A 22,590-nucleotide genomic window follows, 5' to 3' on the forward strand; every position below is an offset into this window, starting at 1 on the left:
ATGAATAAATAAAATTAAATATATATATATATAAATATATATGTACAGAAATCTGACCATCTTGCTACTTTGTTCAATGTCTCTCTTTTTTTTTTTTTTAATGTCTCTCTTTTTAAAGATTTAATTTTAATTTTTTAAAAAAAGATTTTATTTATTTACTCAACCGCAGAGCCCAGGTGTCCCTATACTGCTTTTTAAAACTTGATATTGTGTTATAAACATCCTCCTGGGTAACTAAGTATGCATTAGAAAATCATGGTTTAATGCTCTGGACCATAGCTATGTAATTGATCATACACTGCTACATTTAGGTTGTTACCTATTTTTAAATTTTATTTTCTTTACTTGAAAGAGAGAGCAACAGAGAGAGAAGTGAGGGGGGTGGTAGGGGAGAAGCATACTTCCCACTAAGAAGGGAGTCTGACCAGGACTTGATTCCAGGACCCTGAGATCAGGACCTGAGCCGACAGCAGACGCTTAACCAAATGAGCCACCCAGGCGCCCCAGTTGCTACCAATTTATTGCTCTTATAAATAGTGCTGTAATAAATACCACAATGCACAGTCATCTTGAATCTTTTTTTTTTTTTTTAAGTTTATTTATGTAATCTCTATACCCAACATGGGACTCAAACTCATGACCTCTAGATCAAGAGTTGCAGGCTCCTCTGACTGAGCCAGCCAGGCGTCCTACCTTGAATCCTATTTTTATGGGATATTTATTTGCAGCCTCTTCCAAGGAGTAGTAGTAGACACAAATGCAGGCTTTGTTAAGGCTGGCCCTCTCTGGTCCCACTTTACTGCTTCTGCACAGCTTCCCCCAGTCATGTTATTTAAGGCCCCGCCTCCCTTCAGTTCCTAGAATAATCTGCCTTTGAAGCAGTACTGAAGCAGCTTTCAGTTTTCACATAATAGCTCCATATCAACTAGGTCTACTTTAGTCTCCATCTCTGGTTTCTTTTCTAGGAAACATTGTTGTCCTTTGCGCCTTCTGGGAGGATGGGAGCCCTGACTTGCTCTTGCCAACTGGGCCTGGAATTGTGCCCTTGAGCCTCAGCCCGGTCACTTCTTTGTGTATTTAGAGAAAAGGACTGCAGGAGGCTTTATTTTAATCTCTTACAGTGAGAGGATGCTTGGTCAGATCTACTTTGGCAGCCAAACATATGGCCTGTTTTTGTTTTTGTTTTTGTAGGGGAAAGGCTCTTACTGGGTCTCAAGAGGAGAGGACGTTTAATTACCTACATGACCCCGACAGTCTCAGACTTTGCTTTGTGGCTTCTCTTTCACTGTATGATTTGTATGGATTTATTGGAAAACACAAAGACTTCCAGGAACTGCTAGCAAGCCAGACTCATTTATGTTTCCTAGTAGGTACTGGATTCTATTTCCCTGTTCAGCTAAAATTAGTCTGTAAAAGTCTTGGGCTTGTTAATGCCAAACTGATGTTCAGACAAGCCCTGGGAGAAATGAGATTTTTATTGTGCTGGAACCTTAGGACAAATGGAGCCAAATCTACAGAATGGCAAAATAAAGAGCCATAGAGAAGTCCTTTCAGACCAAAGCACTCATTTAGAACTCTCTAGAAAGTTAAAAATAACTACACAAGTCAGGAATCCAGACTGTTTTATTTAATTAAAGGAAGTGAAAACAGTTTCAGTTAAGTTTCAGAGTCACCACTGCTGGGTAAATGAAGAAAAAGTGAGGAAAGGGGGGTTGGGATGTACAGGCATTACTCAGGTTCTTTGAAACCAGGCATTTACATGCTAGCCACAGGAAGAAAGCTTATGGAATTAAGTGGAGTCATTCATTTATTCGACAAACATATATTGAGCGACTACTGTGAAGGTTATAATAGAGGTTGAGGATACAAGAAGAAAAAAATAATAGAGGGGCTATGGCATAAGGCAAAAAAATTAGTGTATACACTAGAATGTAATGGGACAATGAGACCAACAAAAGTGCCTACGAAAATCTGGGCAAATCGGGATGGTGCCACAGAGTCTAAGGTAACCCTTGAGCTGAAGTCTGAAAAGGAATAGGAATTTGCTAGAGGGACCAGGCGAGGGGTTAGGCAAGAAGCCTGCTAGAAGGAGGGGCTAGCACACGCAAAGGTGTGGATGTTCCGCACATTTGAGGCCCTGCTTAAATATGAGACTGGACATAGATGGGGATACTGGGTAGTCCTATCTATTTTTGTCATGGGAATAGATGGGATGTAGGCAGGAGCAGATGGTGGATGATGAGGCCGATCTGGGAGCTAAGATCAGACCACGGAAAGCTTTGAGACCTTGCAAGTCTTGCTGAATAATAGGTCCTTGGGCACCAAAGCATTTTGATGGGCAGGGGTTATAAGTGGGGGGATCTGCTTTGTTTTATCCCATCATGATCAGGCCTCTCTTAAATCCCCACCCTTTCTTTGTATTCTAATACACAGCACTTTGAAGCCATGTATCTGACTTTCTTCCCACTCACCCTCTAGAATGAGGCCCAGGAGAAGACCACAGTGTTTATAAAAAGGTGTAAAAGCATTGTTATATTTCAAGGAACTCTACTGTATGCTTTGAATTTATCAAATCAAATCTTATCACAATGTACACAGAATTACTCTAATTTTTAGCATCTACTTCTATGGATAGAAGTTGAGTAGAAAGGGAAGAATATTTTATTAGGTATGTGGGGTAGTTTTTATCTATTTATTTATTTTTAAAGATTTTACTTATTTATTCATGAGACACAGAGAGAGAGGCAGAGACACAGGCAGAGGGAGAAGCAGGTTCCCTGTGGGGAGCCCCATGCAGGACTCGATCCCAGGATCCTCAGGATCACAACCTGAGCCAAAGGCAGACGTTCAACCACTGAGCCACCCAGGTGACCCAGGTACGTGGGATGGTCTTTAAAAAATATTTATATATAATTTAGAAATATAGGCTTCCCAAAAATATAGAGAATTCTGTAGAATTATAAAGTGAATGTATCCCTTTTACCTGCCCCAAATAAGTACCAGTTACTATTAATTAGCAAGTCTGGTACCTATCTTTTTTTTTTTTTAAGATTTACTTACTTATTTTAGAGACCATGAGGAATGGCGCAGAGGGAAAGGGAGAGAGAATCCTAAGCAGGTTCAACACCCAGTGTGGAGTCTGACCTGGGGCTTGATCCCAAAATCCTGAGATCGTGACCTGGGCCAAAATCCAGAGCTGGGTTGCCTAACCAACTGAGTCACCTAGGGACCCTTGCATGTGGTTTTTTTTGTTGTTTTGAAATATAAACAAAATAATTCTATGGACTCTTCCAATAAAGTAAGAAGTACAAGACCACAAAAGACTAAATCTGCTAAATCTGCAGGTTGCATTTTCCAATCACATACAATTCCTAAGTACCCCCGAGACGGTCTCTAACTTCCACTGTAGGCCTCAACTTTAGCATATGCACAGTAAGACTGTTTTCTAAAAAAGCAGCAGTGACTGTCAGCCAAGACCTATTAGTTAGCACCTAAACCTTGAACTGTTCTTCTCTTTCTTCAATATCTAGCATGGTGCCTTGCTCATTCTAGGCATTTAATATGTATCTTTCTAATATACACTTTAATATTATATGACTCAATAAGTTAGAATACTTATGAAGGTATTAAAAACTGGGTAAAGTTATCAAAAGTATCCATTTAGTTGCCTAATGACTGAGATGATGCCTTCTTTTCTTGACAACTATTTTTGCCTCTGTAAGTGATTAGGTAAGTGGTTTACTTGGGTGAGCTCTTCTGGCTAAATGCTTCCCTGAAATCAAGAAAGGAGGTTCAGAACAATGGAAGAAGGAACAGACCACACACAATGCCAACCAAATGTACTCTTAAATACCCACTGGTCACAAACGGATGACCTACTTTCCTGCAGAAAGGCAGGAATCAATCCTGTCTTCCTTTCTGGTTTTGAGTCCTACCAGTGCCATCTCTCTAAGCTTTAGTTTCTTTGTGTGAAACAAGTAAAGGATAATAAAACCTATCTTGTACAGTTAGTCAAAGACTCAAACAAGATGGCCTATGTGTCAGGCATGGGGCGAATATAAGACATAGTTGTTGAAGCATAGGCTCTGGAGCCAGATTGCCTCTATTCAAATGCCAGCTCTAGTATTTACTAGGTGGATGACCTCAAGCAAATTATTGAACCTCTCACCAAATCATGGCTTCTTATATACAACATGGGAAAAATAATTGGATTATTTTGAGGATTAAGTGAGATCATGTATTTAGTATGGTTTTTGGCACTGACAATAATGGCTGAATATATGTTTATCATATTATTATGAGTGAAGGTCCTCCATAAAACTTTCCTTCTTCTTCCTCCTCAAAATTCTTCTCTTTGACTCTTCTAAATAACCCAAAGTAAGATTCCAAAGCTCTGCTTTTTCTGGGTTATGAAATGTGAGGCTGAAAGAATGAATAAAGATTGCTTGTTTCTAGGGACTGAAATGTATCCTCCTCAAATTCATGTGTTTAAGTTTTCTTCTCCAATGTGACTATATTTGGAGATAGGGTTTTTAGGAAATAATTCAGGTTAAGTGAGGTCATAATTGTGGAGCCCTAAACCTGTAAGACTGGTGGCCTTATAAATAATGAAAGAGAAATTTCTTTCTCTCCTCTCCATGTGAGCATACAGAAAGAAGTCAGCCATCTGCAAGCCAAGAAACAATCTATCTCCAGAAACTGATGCTGCAGGACCTTAATCTGGGACTTCCAGCCTCCAGAACTGTAAGATAATAAATTTCTGTTCGTTAAGCCATGCAGGCAATGGTATTTGGTTATGGCAGCCTGAGCTGATTAAGACACATGTCTTCCTTAAATCCAAACTGGCTTCTCCAAGTATCTATTTTTGACAAGTTGACTACCTCTAGCATTTCACAAGCACAAGATGTTGCTGAAGTTGCAAGATCTTCAGAATACACAAAATAAATTAATAAATTAAGATAGATGGTGAGAATAATGACCTTGATAACCAAGCTAAGATCTTTGGATTGAGGGCAGTTTTCACAACTCAGATCTGGCTCTGAAAAAACATCCTGCATTGCTAGAAGCAGACACTGACAGGGGGAAGTCTGTGTGTGCAAACAGGGTGCCAGAGCACAGGCTCATTCATATTATTACTAATTTAATAGTGAGAAAAGAAATTACAAAGGGAAGTACGTCATCTTTGAAAAACTAATGAGAAAGTGATTTCTTTCATAGATTCTCTCAAAATCATGTATCTTTCAAGGTTAGCGGTGGAGGAAGTTTATGAACAGAGATTAAGTAACTTGTGTGGGTGACAGTTAATGACCTGATAAAACTGGGGCAGTTGAGGCAGTCTGGCTCTAGATCTGTGCTCTTGAAAGTATTATAGAACCTACTGGCATAGATAGAGAAAAAACTCCCCCATGATGATCCCAATATTTTATCCTGAGCCAAATAAAATGGAGAATAAGTTGAAATTTTTTTTTTAAGTTTATTATTATTATGGGACGCCTGGGTGGCTCAGCGGTTGAGTGTCTGCCTTCCACCCAGGGCGTGATCCCGGAGTCTCGGGATGGAGTCGCACACCGGCTCCCTGCGTGGAGCCTCCTTCTCCCTCTGCTTGTGTTTCTGCGCCTCTCTCTCTGTGTCTCTCGTGAATAAATAAATAAAATAAATAAAATCTTTTTAAAAAGTTTATTATTATTATTATTTTTTAAAGATTTTATTCATTTATTCACAAGAGACACACACACAAAGAGAGAGATAGAGGCGCAGAGACACACAGGCAGAGGGAGAAGCAGGCTCCACGCAGGGAGCCCGACATGGGACTTGATCCGGGTCTCCAGGATCACACCCCGGGCTGCAGGCAGCGCCAAACCACTGCGCCACCGGGGCTGCCCAGTTTACTATTATTATTATTATTATTAAATTTTTAGTAATCTCTACAGCCAATGTGGGGCTGGAGCTCACAACGATGAGATCAAGAATCCTATGTTCTATTTTTTTTTTTAAGAGTGGTATGTTCTTTTGACTGAACCAGTCATGCACCCCAAATCCAACACAATGAAGGTCAGTTCCCAACAATAACGCCTAATACAATGAAGGATATATTTTTTTTAAAAAGATTTTTATTTATTTATTTGAGAAAGAAAGAGAACGAGCATGAGTAGGGGAGGGGTAGAGGGAGAGGGATAGAATCTCAAGCAGATTCCATGATGAGCATGGAGCCCTACATGAGGCTCAATCTCACCACTCTGAGATCATAACCAGAGCCAAAACCAAGAGTCTGACACTTAATCTACTGAGTGACCCAAGCACCCAAAGAATATCTTTCATAACCGGCAGCCAATGTGATAATGGTAAAACACTAGACGTGTTCTCAATCAAATCATTAATGCAGATGAAGTTACCTGTTCTTATCACAATTGTTTAACATAGTTTAAGAAATTCCATCTAGGGATCCCTGGGTGGCTCAGTGGTTTAGTGCCTGCCTTTGGCCCAGTGTGTGATCCTGGAGTCTCAGGATCAAGTCCCACATCCCGCTTTCTGCGTGTGCTTCTCCTTCTGCCTGTGTCTCTGCCTCTCTCTCTCTGTGTCTCTCATGAATAAATAAATAAAATCTTAAAAAAAAAAAAAGAAATTCCATCCAAAGTAATAAGAGGCATACATGGAAAAATGGAAGAATGAAAGACTATATTAATATTATTTGCAGATGATTTATCCATAACACTAAGAAAATCAAGTGAAATGCTGTTAGGTTCTTTAAAGAAGTTTTGTAAGTGGATGGATATAAAAATCAGTAAATCATCTCTGTATCAGCAGCAAAGTCTTAAAAAATATATCAGAGAAAGACTTACTCATAACAATAGCAAAAAATTAGATGAGCCAAAATAACCTTAGTAAGAATGTTTTTGGTACCCAGAAGAAGGAAATTATAAGTCCCGGCCTTTGTCTCAGTAATTCATCATTTAGGAATCTACCTTAAGGAAAGGGTCATGGCTTCAAAGATTTTTTTTTATTTTAATTTTAATTTTTTAAAAGATTTTACTTATTTATTCATGAGAGACACAGAGAAAGAGAGAGAGAGGCAGAGACAGGCAGAGGGAGTAGCAGGCTCCATGCAGGGAGCCTGACGTGGGACTCAGGATCAGGCCGTGGGCTGAAGGCAGTGCTAAACCATTGAGCCACCAGGGCTGCCTGGCTTCAAAGATTTATTATCAGATTTTAAAATACTTTAACAGGGACTCCTGGGTGGCTCAGTGGTTGAGCGTCTGCCTTTGGCTCAGGGCATGATCCCCAGATCCTGGGATTGAGTCCTGCATTGGGCTTCCTGTGGGGAGCCTGCTTCTCCCTCTGCCTCTGTCTCCACCTCTCTGTGTCTCTCATGAATAAATAAAATCTTAAAAAAAAATTAAAATACTTTAACATTGGGAAAAATTTAAATATTCACTAGTAGGAGAACGATAATCAGGTTATAATACATCCTCGTGATCAAATCTTTAAAATCATTCTAAGGACTATTTAATGACTTGGGAAATGCTAAAATATTCTCTCATGAAAAAAAGGAGGATACAGAATTTTTTATGGCATCTGATGCTAATTTTGCTTAATATTGGTGTTCTTCTCTGGGCAGGCAATTCTCATGTGCTTCACAATTTTCTGAAGTATCCTTATGCCCACTCCTCAAGTCATACAACACCAAATACATAATTCTTCTCATCATTTGTGGTTTTCTCTTCTTGCCTTGCCTGATCTTCACACTCTGTTATCGCCCCACTGATCCAAGGGCAACTGCATCCACTCCAATGTTTGTCTTTTAAAGATTTTATTCATTTGAGAGAGAGAGAGAGAAAGCACAAGCAGAGGGGAGAGGCAGAAGGAGAGGGTGTAGCAGACTCTCCAATGAGCAGGGAGACCAATGCTAGACTCGATCCCAGGGCTCTGAGATCATAATCTGGGCTGAAGGAAGATGCTTAACCATCTTAACCACCCAGGCACCCTACAATGGTTTTAATTCTCCTATAGGCTAAGGATGTCTGATCAGTTCTTTCCCATAACCGAATTTTCCTTTGCAAACTATGCCAGCTAATCTTTACTCACCTAGATGTCTATGCCTGTAATTTCCATTATCCTGTTCTTGAAATCCTGCCATTTAAATCTCTTCAATAAGACTCGAATTCACCCCTTCATCTCCATCTTACATGCTACACTCTAAATTGAGACGTTCTCCTTTTGCCAGGACAAATGTATGAGACTGATTGGTCTATGGTCCTAATCTCTTCAATCCATTCTATCATCAGAGTTATCAAAGTGATCAAAACTTTTATTTTTTATTAAATTTTTTGAGAGAGAGCACAAGTGGGGGGGGTAGGGGGCAGAAGGAGGGAGAGTAGGAATCTTAAGCAGGCTCCATGCTCAGTGTGGAGCCCAACTTGGGGCTCGATCTCAGGACCCTGAGATCATGACTTGGGCTGAAATCAAGAGTTCCTTGCTCAACCGAGTTCCTTGCTCAACCAGGTACCCCAGAGTGATCATTCTAAAGCACAACTGATCATCTGTCTCCACTATTCATTGTTTCTGTTTCTGTTGTGATGTCATGAGGGTTCAAACAGTAAGACATGCATGTCTGCCAGGGCTAATTTATTTACCACTCATCTAAACTACACCCCTCCCCTGCCCTTTTCCATTGAGGGAGGAAGTAGCTCACTAAAGCGGGGGCTGAAACGAAAAAGGAAACCCAGGGAGGGTGAATCAGCTCATGGGCAATGCATAGAGACAATCTAAGCCTAACAATCCATTGGATTTCTCTCAGCAAAGTGGTCTTAACTTAGAGCTATTTATAGTTTCTTCTCTTCCTCAGGTTCTGCTATGGATCTTTTAGAGGTGCTACAGTTTTCCAGGTGCTACCCACAGAACCTATTCTGTCTTTTTAGCCTGTCTTCCTTTGTCTACCCCTGCTTAACCTTTTTTTTTTTTTTTTTTTTTTTGTTCCTTGGTATGGATTGGACACTTGAAATACATCTCCTTGCTCTGCATCCTAAGCAGTCTTATACCCAGGCCCTAGCCTAGGCCAATCCCCTAGACCTTCACTAACCTAACCAATCAAAAACACAGGCTATGTGGGATATACAGTATACAGGCTTTGTAAGACAGTGAGACAAAATGAGCATTTTTCCTACCTATAGGCAGGTATACCTATATTCCCAGCATTCTTCTGCTGAAATAAAGCTATATAAACAAACAAACAAATCTGGTATCTAATAGTTATTGCTGTGGTTGGGATGTTGGTAGAGGTGATGGTGGTGATGAGCCATGCAAGGCAGGAGACCTAAGAGGAAGTCTTTGGGGAATCCTGGTTTATCTCCATAAAATAAAGAATATAAAAAGATGTACAGAAGGAAAATAGCCCCCTTTCTGGCAGGACACAGTGGTATCCACATATGATAACTGGAACTGCTGTTGCAGTCACCTTGTAACCACGAGGGGAGAAATACTGATGTGATGAAAACAGTTTCAGAGAGAAATGGAAAGGACTTGGGTTTTTGATGATGTTGTTGAACCAATCTGGAGCCATCTTGTTTTTGGATGGCTTCATATGTAGGAGGACACATTTACTGTTGAAGCTACCTAAATGGAGATTCAGGCTCATTATAATATGTTAGACCCCTGAAGCCTGCCTACACTAGTAACTCCCTTTCTTTACTTAATATGTATACTTGTTCTAATCTTCCAAGGGTAAAAAACAAAACCCAACTGGGACTGTGTTAAAATAATGTAGAAAGTAGGAATCAACAAATGGTAGGTAAGGGCAAGGGTACCTTCTATGTGTAGGGACATGGCAGCCTCTACTTTGTACTTCTTCCCTGTCCTTAGCTATATATCTAGAATCTAGATAACAGAAACCACATACCAGACAAATGAGCTACATTTTCTTTATAGACTTCCCTGGTATGTCCTAGAATTAAGGTCAACTGTCAAAGTAAAGTTACCAGTTTATCTCAGAAATTGGTTAGTGTTTACCCACTTATAGGTAAACTATGTAAATGGGGCTTAGCTCCTGGATGAACAGAATCTGAAAATTATGATATAACTAGATACAGCTTAGGGTAAAGATATAACTTCTCTAGTACTCCTGTCCTGTAAAAATAGGAGAGCAAATTTTGTTTTGTATAAATGAATTGAAAACATCAGGAAAATTACTACTTTGGTCTTTTATATATTTTGAGGGTGATTTTTTTTTCTTCTTTAAGACCTGTGCTTAAAGAAACTTGTGTCTTTATTATGTTGTAAGTTGTATTATCCCCTTCTTGCACATTACCCAGTAACAGAAGAGGAAAATATCCAAAAAAGGAAGCAAGCACAGTCTAATTTATAATAAATCCCAAAAGCCATGATTGCTGTTAAGGAACAGATAAACATCTGTTCAAAAGGACTAATACAAACTTTAGTTGTTGTTATATAGACCTCTGATTTTTTTTTATAAATTTTTATTTATTTATGATAGTCACAGAGAGAGAGAGAGAGAGAGAGAGAGAGAGGCAGAGACACAGGCAGAGGGAGAAGCAGGCTCCATGCACCGGGAGCCTGACGTGGGATTCGATCCCGGGTCTCCAGGATCGCGCCCTGGGCCAAAGGCAGGCGCCAAACCGCTGCGCCACCCAGGGATCCCCTGATTTTTTTTTTTAATTGAAGAGACAGGTCAATAACAATGCACTAAAATCTATTTATATATGTCAGAAAAAGAGAAAAGGCATGTGGTATATGGTATTTGAAAGTTTTCCTACTGTAAAAATTTCCAAACAAATGGAAAAGTTAAAAGAATAGTATAATGAGCACTCATGTACTTTTCACCAAGGTTCAAATTGTTAATATTTTGCTAGGCTTAATCTATATAGGTATGCATTTTTTTCCTGAATTATTTTAAAGTAAATTGTAGACATCATGATCAGCCATATTATATTTAGCCTTGGTTTTCAACATCTGTTTTTAAAGTATTTTTTCATTTATGTTTTTAAAAATTCATAAAAAGATTTAAAAAGAGAATAATTATGTTCATGTAATTAGAAAACAAGATTCACAATATAAGAGCAAAGAGATTCGATGTAAAAATCAAAAGCATTAAAAAACCCCTGAAATATTAACTCTACATTGTAATCATTCTTTTCTTATTCCTGATTTCTTTTTCCTTAAACAAACAAACAAAAAAACCCAAACATATATACTAACTTTGTCCACTCTGAAGGTCAAGTAAAAACAGGGAATAGTAAGACTATAGCAGTAAATACTCCTAGTAACCCTGGTTATGGTCTCTGAACACCACACCCTACCAAGAGAAACCAGCTCCTTGGAGGGACAGCTGATGCCAGGGCTGGAGCAGGAAAGCATACAGGAGGTGCTGGGAAATCTTGTTGTCCTTGACAGCAAACAAATCCTATAAGACTAAAGAGGTCATCCCAAAAGGACATAGCAGACAATGAAGAGGCTCAATAGCAAAGACAAGACAACTGGAAAATCAAAGAACATGAACCAAATGGTAACCCTCAATACATAAAAACACACACAGGTACCCAACAAAATAAAAAAGTGCCACCCCCCCATCCAAGCCATGAACAAGGGATTACCAGTGGAGATATATAGGGCATCGATTCCTTGTTCTGAAAATGGCAATTAAAGAATTAAACATTTATTCTGTCTTTTCAGATCAAATTATATACTAGGGTAATGAAATAGCCCCAGTTGATAAAGTTTTGCTTTGCAGAAGAATTACAGATAACACATTTAGAATGCAGGAGACTTTTAGAAACTCAGCATCTGGCTATTTCTAGTTAACCAATGATGCAGGCAATCATGAAAGCATTACATGAAAGGTGGGTGTGGGTCTTTAAAATGAAAGGAGCAGCTGTTGCCCTGTGTTGAATTCATTGATCAATGATAGAACCACTATAAGCAGGATGATCAGATAGCATGTGGTCCCCTGAAATGATGCAATATGAAGGACAAAGTACAGTTTATGCAGTATTCTTGCCCTTCACAGTTACAGTTAGGTTCTAGTTTGCAAGGAATATGGACAATATTAGAACAACTTAATACCATGAGGAAGCAGGCAGACAACTCCAGAATGCATGACAGTCTATATGACAGCTAAGTTTTTTCAACAACCAAAGACAAGGTGGGGGAGGGAGGAAGGGACAATGAAATGCAGAGTATCAACCAACTATACTGTGTGGACTCGTTTGGATCCTGATTCGAAGAAACCAATTGTAAAAAGACTTGGAGCTCGGGGATCCCTGGGTGGCGCGGGGATCCCTGGGTGGCGCAGAGGTTTGGCGCCTGCCTTTGGCCCAGGGCGCGATCCTGGAGACCCGGGATGGAATCCCACATCGGGCTCCCGGTGCATGGAGCCTGCTTCTCCCTCTGCCTATGTCTCTGCCTCTCTCTCTCTCTCTCTCTCTCTCTGTGACTATCATAAATAAATAAAAATTAAAAAAAAAAAAAAGACTTGGAGCTACTTGGAGAAATGTCAGTATGGACTGGGTATTGCAGAACACCAACGTCAATTAAGTAATTGTTAATTAATTATTTATTTTGTTGGATCTGATGATAATGGCACTGTGACCACAGGAAAGAATGTTTATCTTCTTGAGAGATGCACATCTATGTAAGAGTGAAACAACCCGATGGCTAGGTTTTCTTTAGAAATGCTTCAAACACACAAAAGATGTGAAGTGGGGGTAGATGAAGCAAGTATAACAAAGGCTTCATAATTACCGGGCTTAGGTAATAGGTATATAGGGGTTCATGACATGTTTTTCAATATTTTCGTGTATTTTTAAAATTTTTGTAACAATTTTTTTTAAATTAAAGGGAAGTAGTTATCTTCAGAGAATCTGAACAGAAGTTGAAAACATTTATTTGCATTACACTGTCATTTAAAAACAAATGTGAAACTATTTTAAGTAGACTTCTCAAATAAGATGTTCTTACCCACACACATTGGTTTTTTTGTGTCTTGAGTGTACCATTACATATCTATTGCCAATGAATTTCTACATTTTGAAGGATGAATTACCTGTTGTCAATAATCATTATACTGGAGGGTGGAATCCCCAAAACATCACAGCTCTGCAAAAGTTCTTTCTTACGAATCTCCCCTTGATTGTAGAAATTTCCTGCAGATAACAAATATACAGTGGTAGATTTCTTTGATAGTGGAAATCTACAAGTTTACTCATTCTTACCTCATCCTGTTCCCTAAGGGACATAAGCCACCTGAAAAATTTGTGTTTATGACAAAAAGCTGAAAAAAATACTACTCACTCCTGTGAGAAGGCTGACAGTAGCCCAAGTCTTTAGAATCATCACCTTTTAATCCCTCCCCATCTCTCTATCTATCTGTCCCTCTCTGTCTGTCTGCCTGCCTGCCTGTATTTCGGTTGCATGCTACAGGCAGTATTGCACATTGCTGAGACCACTGGCTTTGGAGTTAAGCAGATTTAGGATCGCCTCTTCTATAACTACCCAGAATAAGTCAGGTACTTGAGCATGCTATTAGTTTGGGCAGATTTAAATTGATAGTCCTCAAATATCTGTTGAACATTTATTTAAAGAAGAGGCTCCTGGGATCCCTGGGTGGCGCAGTGGTTTGGCGCTTGCCTTTGGCCCAGGGCGCGATCCTGGAGACCCGGGATCGAATCCCACATCAGGCTCCCGGTGCATGGAGCCTGCTTCTCCCTCTGCCTATGTCTCTGCCTCTCTCTCTCTCTGTGACTATCATAAATAAATAAAAATTAAAAAAAAAAAAGATTTAAAAAAAAAAATAAAGAAAGAAGAGGCTCCCAAGTTGCCTGAGTGGCTCGGTCAGTTGAGCATCTGCCTTTGGCTCAGGTCATGATTCTGGGGTCCTAGGACCAAGCCCCACATTGGGCTCCCTGCTTGGTGGGGAGTCTGTTTCTCCTTCTCCCTCTGCAGCTCCCCCTGATTGTGCTCTCTTTCAAATAAATAAATAAAATCTTAAATTAAAAAAAAAAAAAAAGAGGCTCTGACTCTTGAGTATTACCAGAAAACGTGTCCCTACGGGATCTTGACCACATCAGTGCCCCAAATAGCTTACATATTCTTTATTTTCCCAACACATATATTCTAGTTCTTTTTTTTTTTTTTAAGATTTTATTTATTCATGAGAGACCCACAGAGAGAGGCAGAGACACAGGCAGAGGGAGAAGCAGGTCTGTCACAAGGAGCCTGATGTGGGACTTGATCCCGTGACCAGGAACATGCCCTGAGCCAAAGGTAGACACTCAACCACTGAGCCACTCAGGCGTCCCCATATATTCTAGTTCTGAAGAACGGTTCTGGTAAGTACAGCTTCCCTGTATCCTTACAAATAATATACAGTGTAATTTTAGTACCACTTAAGCTGCACTTATGAGCTATTGTCTAGCTAATGCACCCCTTAATTCAACTCCCCAGCAGATAATTGCATGTGTAATGTGTGCTAGTTACTTAACTTTCCTGAGCGACAGTTCCTCCACCTGTAGAGAGGATGGCTATCTCCTCTTTCCTGAGGATTACAAGAGACATATCCACCCAGTTCAGTACTCTGTGTTTTCTCTTTCCTCGATTTCTTTACTTCCTGAATTACCACCCATTTTCACTGTCCTGACCAAACGGCATTCCCTCTGGGAAGTCTTCTATTTTTTCCCCCCTGCAAGGAATCATTTCCAGTATTCTGCTCAGAAGTTATGAACTTTTCTCCATGATCAGATTATTAATTCCTAAATGTCATTGACCTTAAAAGTCACAAGTCTTGTTCAACTTTGTATCATCCTGGTGTTCAGCACACTGCAGACACTCATGAAGTACTGAACAAAGAGAGGCTTCATTTAAAGATTTTTAAAAAACTTATTCATGAGAGACAGAGAGAGGGAGGCAGCGACACAGGCAGAGGGAAAAACAGGCTCTCTGCAGGGAGCTCAGAGAGGCTTGGTTTATGGCCAGACAATTCAGAGGAAAACTCCCACATCTGACCTTTCAACTTTGGCAGGAGTTACTCTAATGCTTGTTTTCAACTGTTTGAACCCAGAGAGGAGACAGTCATTACATTGTATCCAGCAAAGGGACAAATCCTAAAGAGACTCCAGATAATAGCTCAGTTTTGTATATCCTTATCACAATATTTTAGTTACTTTTTAAAAAGTCAGACAGACGTGGAATGCCTGGGTGGCTCAGTGGTTGAGTATCTGCCTTTGGCTCAGGTCATGATCCTGGGGTCTTGGGATTGAGTCCTGCATCAGGCTCCCCACAGGGAGCCTGCTTCTCCCTCTATGTCTCTGCCTCTCTCTGTGTCTCTCATGAATAAATAAATAAAATCTTAAAAAAGTCAGATAGATGCTATAGTCAATCTTATGATGGTTATTATATCTTAGGTTTCCCTCAAATCCATAAACATACCTTTTCCTATTTCATCTCAAGGTTACTTGATCTTTGGTGATAAAGAGTCTAATGAACACCAGTAGGTGATTCCAAAGTCCAGAGGCTGTGCATATCAGACTCTGATAATGATTCTGAGAAACTGCCTAGAATGGAGGCTAATGAGTTTATGGAGCTGGTTGTATTGGTTTGTGTTTGAATTGAGGAACTTAAAATAGGTTAGGGAATTGAGGTCAGAGATTATTTAGAAAATTTACCCTATGTTTAGTGAACATGTAGGCACTTCAACAGAGTTAAGTGTGAGATCCTTCAGCAGCTCCTAATGACACACTCTAGAACCATGTCCAACTAGGGTAGGTTGTACCCTGAGTTGCACAAGATTATCTATTTAGGGTGAGGAAAAGCTTTAGAACTTTTCCTCTTAATTTGCACACCTTGTTCTTTACACATGTCAACTTTTATTAATATTTTATAATATTCATGTTAGTTCAGTGGTCCACATATTTAATATAATTATAAATAAATACACATATAATGGGAGTATATGCACAAAAGTTTTTACCAACAGGAAGGGTGCCTGGGTGGTTCAGCTGGTTAAGTGTCTGACTCTTGATTTTGGCTCAGGTTGTGATCTCAGGGTCATGAGATTGAGCCCTGCCACGGGCTCTGTGGTGGATGTAAAGCCTGCTTGAGAATCTCTCTCTCTATCTCTCTCTCAAAAAAAAAAAAAAAAAATAGTTTTTACCAATAGGAAAATGTGATCCAACAAAGTTTGGAGATCATTATTCTAGAAAACAAAATAAATAGGATGAATGTCGATTTATTTATATTGAACTATCTTTTGTATGTGTGTGTGTGTATACAGAGGTGTGTGGTAAGCTTATGGATCATTAATTGTATGCTTAGTGAAGTCTTCTGTCTTGTGATAACTAATACTTCTCAATAATTACTAGCAATCATAATGACATTTAATGGAAACTAAGGTCACTTTGTAAAGACCACATTTATGCACCATATGTATAAAGGTAAACATTTTATTTTGCTTAAAATTTTTAAAATTTATTTATTCTAAGTAGGTAAAATATTTACTTGGTTAAACACCAAAAGGAACAAAGTTACATATATTCATATTTACATATGTATATTTATATGTATATATAGCTCCCTCCCACTCCCTTAGTTACCCTACCTTTTAAGTGTCATTTTATTTTATTTTTTTTAAAGATTTTTTGCTTATTTATTTGACAGAGAGAAAGAAAGAGAATGTACAGGAGAGGAGCAGTAGGCAGAGGGAGAAGCAGATTCCCTGCTGGGCAGGACCCTGGGATCATGACCTTCGACAAAGGTAGACACTTAATTGACTGAGCCACCCAAGTACCCCTACCTTTTAAGTTTTAATTTTTTAAAAAAATTTTTTGAAAAAATATTTTATCTATTTATATGAGAGACACACAGAGAGAGAGAGAGCGAGAGAGAGCGAGAGAGAGAGAGAGAGGCAGAGACACAGGCAGAGGGAGAAGCAGGCTCCATGCAGGCTCCATGTGGGACTTGATCCCAGGACTCCAGGATCATACCCTGGGCTGAAGGCAGGAGCTAAGCCACTGAGCCACCCAGGCATCCCTAAGTTTTAATTTGTTAAAACCAGAAATGGATTGAGAATCAAAGCATCATGGGCACAATACTTTCTATTAACATGAAAATTGAAGAGATTCCTTAAGTTCCTGGGTTTTAAGAATGCTAGCAAGGTTTTTCCTTGAACGTGACTAAGCAAATTCTAAAACGTATTTTTTTTTAAAAGATTTTATTTATTTATTCATAGAGATGCAGAGAGAGAGAGAGAGAGAGAGAGAGAGAGAGGCAGAGACACAGGCGGAGGGAGAAGCAGGCTCCATGCAGAGAGCCTGACATGGCACTCGATCCAGGGTCTCCAGATCACGCCCTGGGCTGCAGGCGGTGCTAAACCACTGCGCCATCCAGGGGCTGCCCTCTAAAACGTATTTGAAAGAAAAAAGGTCAACAGTGGCTCAACTCTAAAATGAAGGAGTTTAGGTTCTGGATCAATTAAAGTTTATCCAGGCTGACATACCCAGTCATGTCAAATATTTATATCAGTAAGAATTTAATGGAAATTATTTAATATATAACTGATGGAAGATTTGAGGACCAAACAGGGACCAGTGAAGTAGCCCTGAGATTAGTGACAGCAAGAAGTAACTACCAACCCTAGAATGGACAGATAAAAGGGGTAGGCATTGTTACCAGAACCCAAAGGCCTGGGTTTCCCAAAGGAAGCTAAAACCAAAAGAACTAGACTCTTTTCCATTAGAATGCGTCCACAGAACCCAGTTGGAGAAATAATGGTTTAAAAATAAAAACTAGAATTAAAAAATGGTTAAATTACTTGACCAGACATTTCTCCAAAGACAGATGGGCAATAAGCATCTGAAAAGATGCTCGAGGGACGCCTGGGTAGCTCAGGGACGCCTGGGTAGCTCAGCGGTTGAGTGCCTGCCTTTGGCCCAGGCCTGATCCTGGAGTCCCAGGATCAAGTTCCACATGGGGCTCCCTGCATGGAGCCTGCTTCTCTCTCTCTGCCTGTGCCTGACCTTCTCTGTCTCCCTCTGTCTCTACGAATAAATAAATAAAATCTTTAAAGAAAAAAAAAAGAAAAGATGTTCGATATCATTAGTCACTAGGGAAATCAAGGCAAAACCACAATGAGGTATCATTTCATACCCATTAGGATGTCAGTGGCAAAAAAAAAGAAAAAAACAAAAACAAAAGCAGGGGCCCCTGGCTGGCTTTGTTGGTGGAGCATGTGACTCTTGATCTTGGGGTTGTGAGTTTGAGCCCCACACTAGATTACAGATTACTTAAAAATAATATCTCAAAACAAAACAAAACAGAACACCATCACCAGGACATGGGCTGAGGCGATATTTTTTAAAAAATGAAAAATTACAAGTGTAGGTGGGGATGTGGGGAAATTAGAACACTTGTGCATTGCTGGTAGGAACATAAAATGGTATAGCTGCTGTGGAAAACCATTTGCTGATTCCTCAAAAAAAAATTTTTTTTTTTTTTTTTTTTTTTTAAATTTATGATAGGCACACAGTGAGAGAGAGAGAGAGAGGCAGAGACATAGGCAGAGGGAGAAGCAGGCTCCATGCACCGGGAGCCCGATGTGGGATTCGATCCCGGGTCTCCAGGATCGCGCCCTGGGCCAAAGGCAGGCGCCAAACCGCTGCGCCACCCAGGGATCCCCAAAAAAATTTTTTTAAAAAGATTTTATTTATTTATTCATGATAGACATAGAGGGAGAAAGAGGCAGAGACACAGGCAGAGGGAGAAGCAGACTCCATGCAGGGAGCCTGATGTGGGACTTGTTCCTGGGACTCCAGGATTGCGCCCTGGGCCAAAGGCAGGCGCTAAACGCTGAGCCACCCAGGGATCCTCTGTCTGTCTGTCTATCTATCTATCTATCTATCTATCTATCTATCTATCTATCTATCTATTCATGAGAGATAGATAGATAGATAGATAGATAGATAGAGAGAGAGAGAGAGAGAGAAGGGCAGAGGCACAGGCAGAGGGAGAAGCAGGCTCCATGCCGGGACCCGACGTGGGACTCAATATCGGGTTTCCAGAATCCGGCCCTGGGCTGAAGGCAGGCGCTAAACCGCTGAGCCACCCAGGCTGCCCAAAAGTATGTTTTTTTTTTTTTAAAGGTTTATTTACTTTAGAGAGACAGGGCACCAGGGGGAGGGGCAGAGGGAGATAGAGAGGAAATCCCAAGCGGACTCTGCTGAACTTGGGTTCTGGCATAGGGCCCGATTTCATGACTCTGAGATCATGACCTGAGCCAAAACCAAGAGTTGGGCTCTTAACTGACTGTACCACCCAGGTGCCCCAGAAATTATGTCTTTAAAATAGGTAGAATAAATAAATAAATAAATAAATAAATAAATAAATAAATAAATAAATAAATAGGTGGAGGGGCACTTGGCTGGCTTAATTTGTAGAACATCCAACTCTTGATCTTGGGATTGAGTTCAAGCCCCATGTTCATTGGGGATTACTTAAAAATAAAATCTTAAGGGTTGTCTGGGTGGCTCAGTGGTTGAGTGTTTGCTTTTGGTTCAGGGCGTGATCTCCGAGTCCTAGGATTGAGTCCCACATTGGGCTCCCTGCATGGAGCCTGCTTCTCCCTCTGCCTGTGTCTCTGCCTCTCTCTCTCTGTGTCTCTCATGAATAAATAAATAAAATCTTTTTAAAAAAATAAAATAAAATCTTAAAAAAACCTGGTAAATCAAGTTTTTAAAAGATCATTTGAGAAAAATACTGAGCATGTTATCTATGCAGCCAAGATCAAGAAATACTGCCATATGCTATTATCAACCAAAATACTCATACTTATAAGTACTCTTTTTTTTTTTTTTTTTGTAAGTATAGTTGATATACAATGTTACTTAGTTTCAGGTACAATAAGTACTGTATGTTTTTATTCTTCCTAAAAGGAATGCATTAAAATGACTTTTACTAAGGGAAATACTTTTTGTTAGTGTCTCTGATCTGTGACTTACAGATAGGTCATTGTTAATAAGGCCAAACATATGGGAAACTTTTTCTGAACATTCAGGCATATTTGTATCAGATGGGATGACAACTATGTACTGCATGAGAACAGTGTCTAATTCATTGCAGTGAGCAGTTGTAACAAGCATTTCTAATACTAAGCTCTTCAAAATGCATTGTTTTGTTGGTTATTCCCATTTTATACCTCTATCAGATGAGTTTTACTGCATTTTCTTTCTCTTTTACACTTGTAGTCTTTCCTTTTTGTTGTTAATGGCAATCTTTGTCACTGTGGGGCATCTCTTTGATCTCTGACATAATCTTCTTCCCTGATGTTTATGAGCATTTCTTTTATGATTTCTCATAGTTTAAGCAAGTCCTTTTAGACTTAAAGTTCTAATTTATTAAGTAAATAAAAGCTCTGAAAACTGTGTAGCATTCTTTAATTGGGTAACATACCAGCAAGACAAACATTTTTGATACTTATAGATACTTATACACTGTTAGGTTGAAAATAGAAATTGTATAAAAAGTTACCTGGCATATAAATTCTGAACTTAATTATAAAAAAGAAAGTAAGTAAATATATATTTAGAAATAGGCAAAATACTCATAACCAGCTAACCTATCAGTTCACCCGTCAGAATCAACTTTTATGAATAAGCATTGTTTTCAGTTTTCAGCGATTAGTCCTTCGATGCCTAAGTGTTCTTTGGTTGACATGATCATATGGAAATCCTATCAACCTAAGCCTCAGGGAAAGTGCCTATTTTATTTATACATATATGTGTATTTATATATAGAAATATGAAATTTTTATTTATTTTTATAAATTAGGACTGGAAATATATGTAAACCTTTGAGTAATTTTCTGAAGTTTCTGTATCCTTTAAAGAAACAGAACTCATCTTTTTCTTTATTTTCTTTTTAAAATTATTATTTCTGGGTGGCTCAGTGGTTGAGCATCTGCCTTTGGCTCAGGCTGTGATCCCAGGGTTTTGGGAACAAGTTCTGCATTGGGCTCCATGCAGAGAGCCTGCTTCTCCCTCTGCTTATGTCTCTGCCTCTCTATGTCTCTTATGAATAAATAAAATCTTCATGAAAATTTTTTAAAAATTATTTTTTGTTTTTTATTGAGATGTAATTGATAAATACCATCAGTTTCAGGTATACACAAAATTCATGTTTTAAAATAGTGCTAATTTATTCCATTCTCAACAGGGTGGAGTTAATATTTAGATCATACTTTTTCAGAAATCCCAAATTTATTTGGGTATTGGTTCAGGAAGAAAAAAGTTAAATGAGACATTTTGGAGGCTGGATCAAAATTAGCTCAATGGGGAAAATGCTGAAGAATTCTTCATGGTTAAAAAGCAATATTAATGGGGATCCCTGGGTGGCGCAGCGGTTTGGCGCCTGCCTTTGGCCCAGGGTGTGATCCTGGAGACCCGGGATCGAGTCCCACGTCAGGCTCCCAGTGCATGGAGCCTGCTTCTCCCTCTGCCTATGTCTCTCTCTCTCTCTGTATGACTATCATAAATAAATAATTAAAAAAAAGCAATATTAAAAATATCTTGTAAGTTCTGTTTTAGGAAATAAGGTGAATCAGATGTCTGCAGAGACCTTCTTAGCCTAGGATACCCGAACATATGAAATATAAGGCAAACATGTTTTAGAATGTATGGCTGAATTAGCAGGAAAGTAAGGGCTATCTTTGGAGGTCTTAAGCAATAAGTAAGCACAAATCCAGACAGGTAGAGGATACCTGAAGCCAGGGCACCTATGCCTGGTGTCCTAAAGCCAGGGGAGGAGGAAATATAGGTTGGATACAAGTAAGGAGATCTCTACACGAAGACAGAATCTTCAGAAGGCAGTATCTACAGCAGGGGAAGTAGAAGAAAACCCACTCTAAACAGAGATGGTGGGGCTACATCTCTGTCTCAAGTTCCAGAGGGAAGGAAAATAAGAAAAATGTCACCCCTAAGAATTTTTAAGCACCTGCTTGCCTTCACTTGGTGTGGCACACTGTTTTCCAAAAATAGTGACAGTAGTATTTCTAGTCCCACATGCACTTATAGAACCTTGCTGTTCTCTGTCAACAGGTGGAGTCTATTTCTCTCCTTAAATCTAGATGTGACTTGGGACTGACCTGACAAACAGAATGCAGTGAAATTGATACTGCCTGATTTCCAAGGCTAGACCATAAAGGACAATGTGGCTACCCCTAGTGCAGGCTCCCTCCCAGAATCCTTGCCCAGGAACCAAGCCAGGTTGTGAAGGAGCCCATGCTCCACAGATTTATCAAATGTGGATATTCTGGCCAACATTGCTAATTCAGGTAATTCTAGTCCCCAGCCTTTGTGTCTGCCAGCTGAGGTACTAAGTGTTGTGGGGCAGAGACTACTATGCTCTTTGAAATCCTGAGAGATAAGGAATCATTATTGCTTTAAGCCACAAAGTTTTGAGATAATTTGTTATACAGTATTACACAGCTAATGCACTTGTATTTGGGTATTGAACTTACACTAGTTTTTGTGGCCTGAAAAATCTTAATCTAAAATTCTGGTTTAGAGTAATCTAAGGTGATCACTCTAAACCAGGCTG

General features: G+C 39.5%; 1 protein-coding gene across 7 annotated transcripts in view; it reads right to left on the reverse strand.

The window, feature by feature from the left end:
- PIGL (phosphatidylinositol glycan anchor biosynthesis class L) overlaps positions 1-22,590 on the reverse strand; it is an 86,020-nt gene that overhangs the window by 56,794 nt on the left and 6,636 nt on the right. For 6 of the 7 annotated variants that reach the window (XR_005990146.1, XR_005990149.1, XR_005990148.1 and 3 more), the window contains one exon: positions 13,052-13,151. Coding sequence is in view for 2 of the 7 variants with exons in the window: in XM_041770188.1 (XP_041626122.1) it covers positions 13,052-13,151 (100 nt within the window). In the remaining 5 variants the exon portion in view is untranslated. Of the gene's footprint in view, positions 1-13,051; positions 13,158-22,590 lie in introns of those variants that run through there. The other variant, XR_005990150.1, reaches the window with a different exon arrangement.

The sequence above is a fragment of the Vulpes lagopus genome, chromosome 10 (genome assembly GCF_018345385.1).
Source record: "Vulpes lagopus strain Blue_001 chromosome 10, ASM1834538v1, whole genome shotgun sequence".
Taxonomy (NCBI): Eukaryota; Metazoa; Chordata; class Mammalia; order Carnivora; family Canidae; genus Vulpes; species Vulpes lagopus.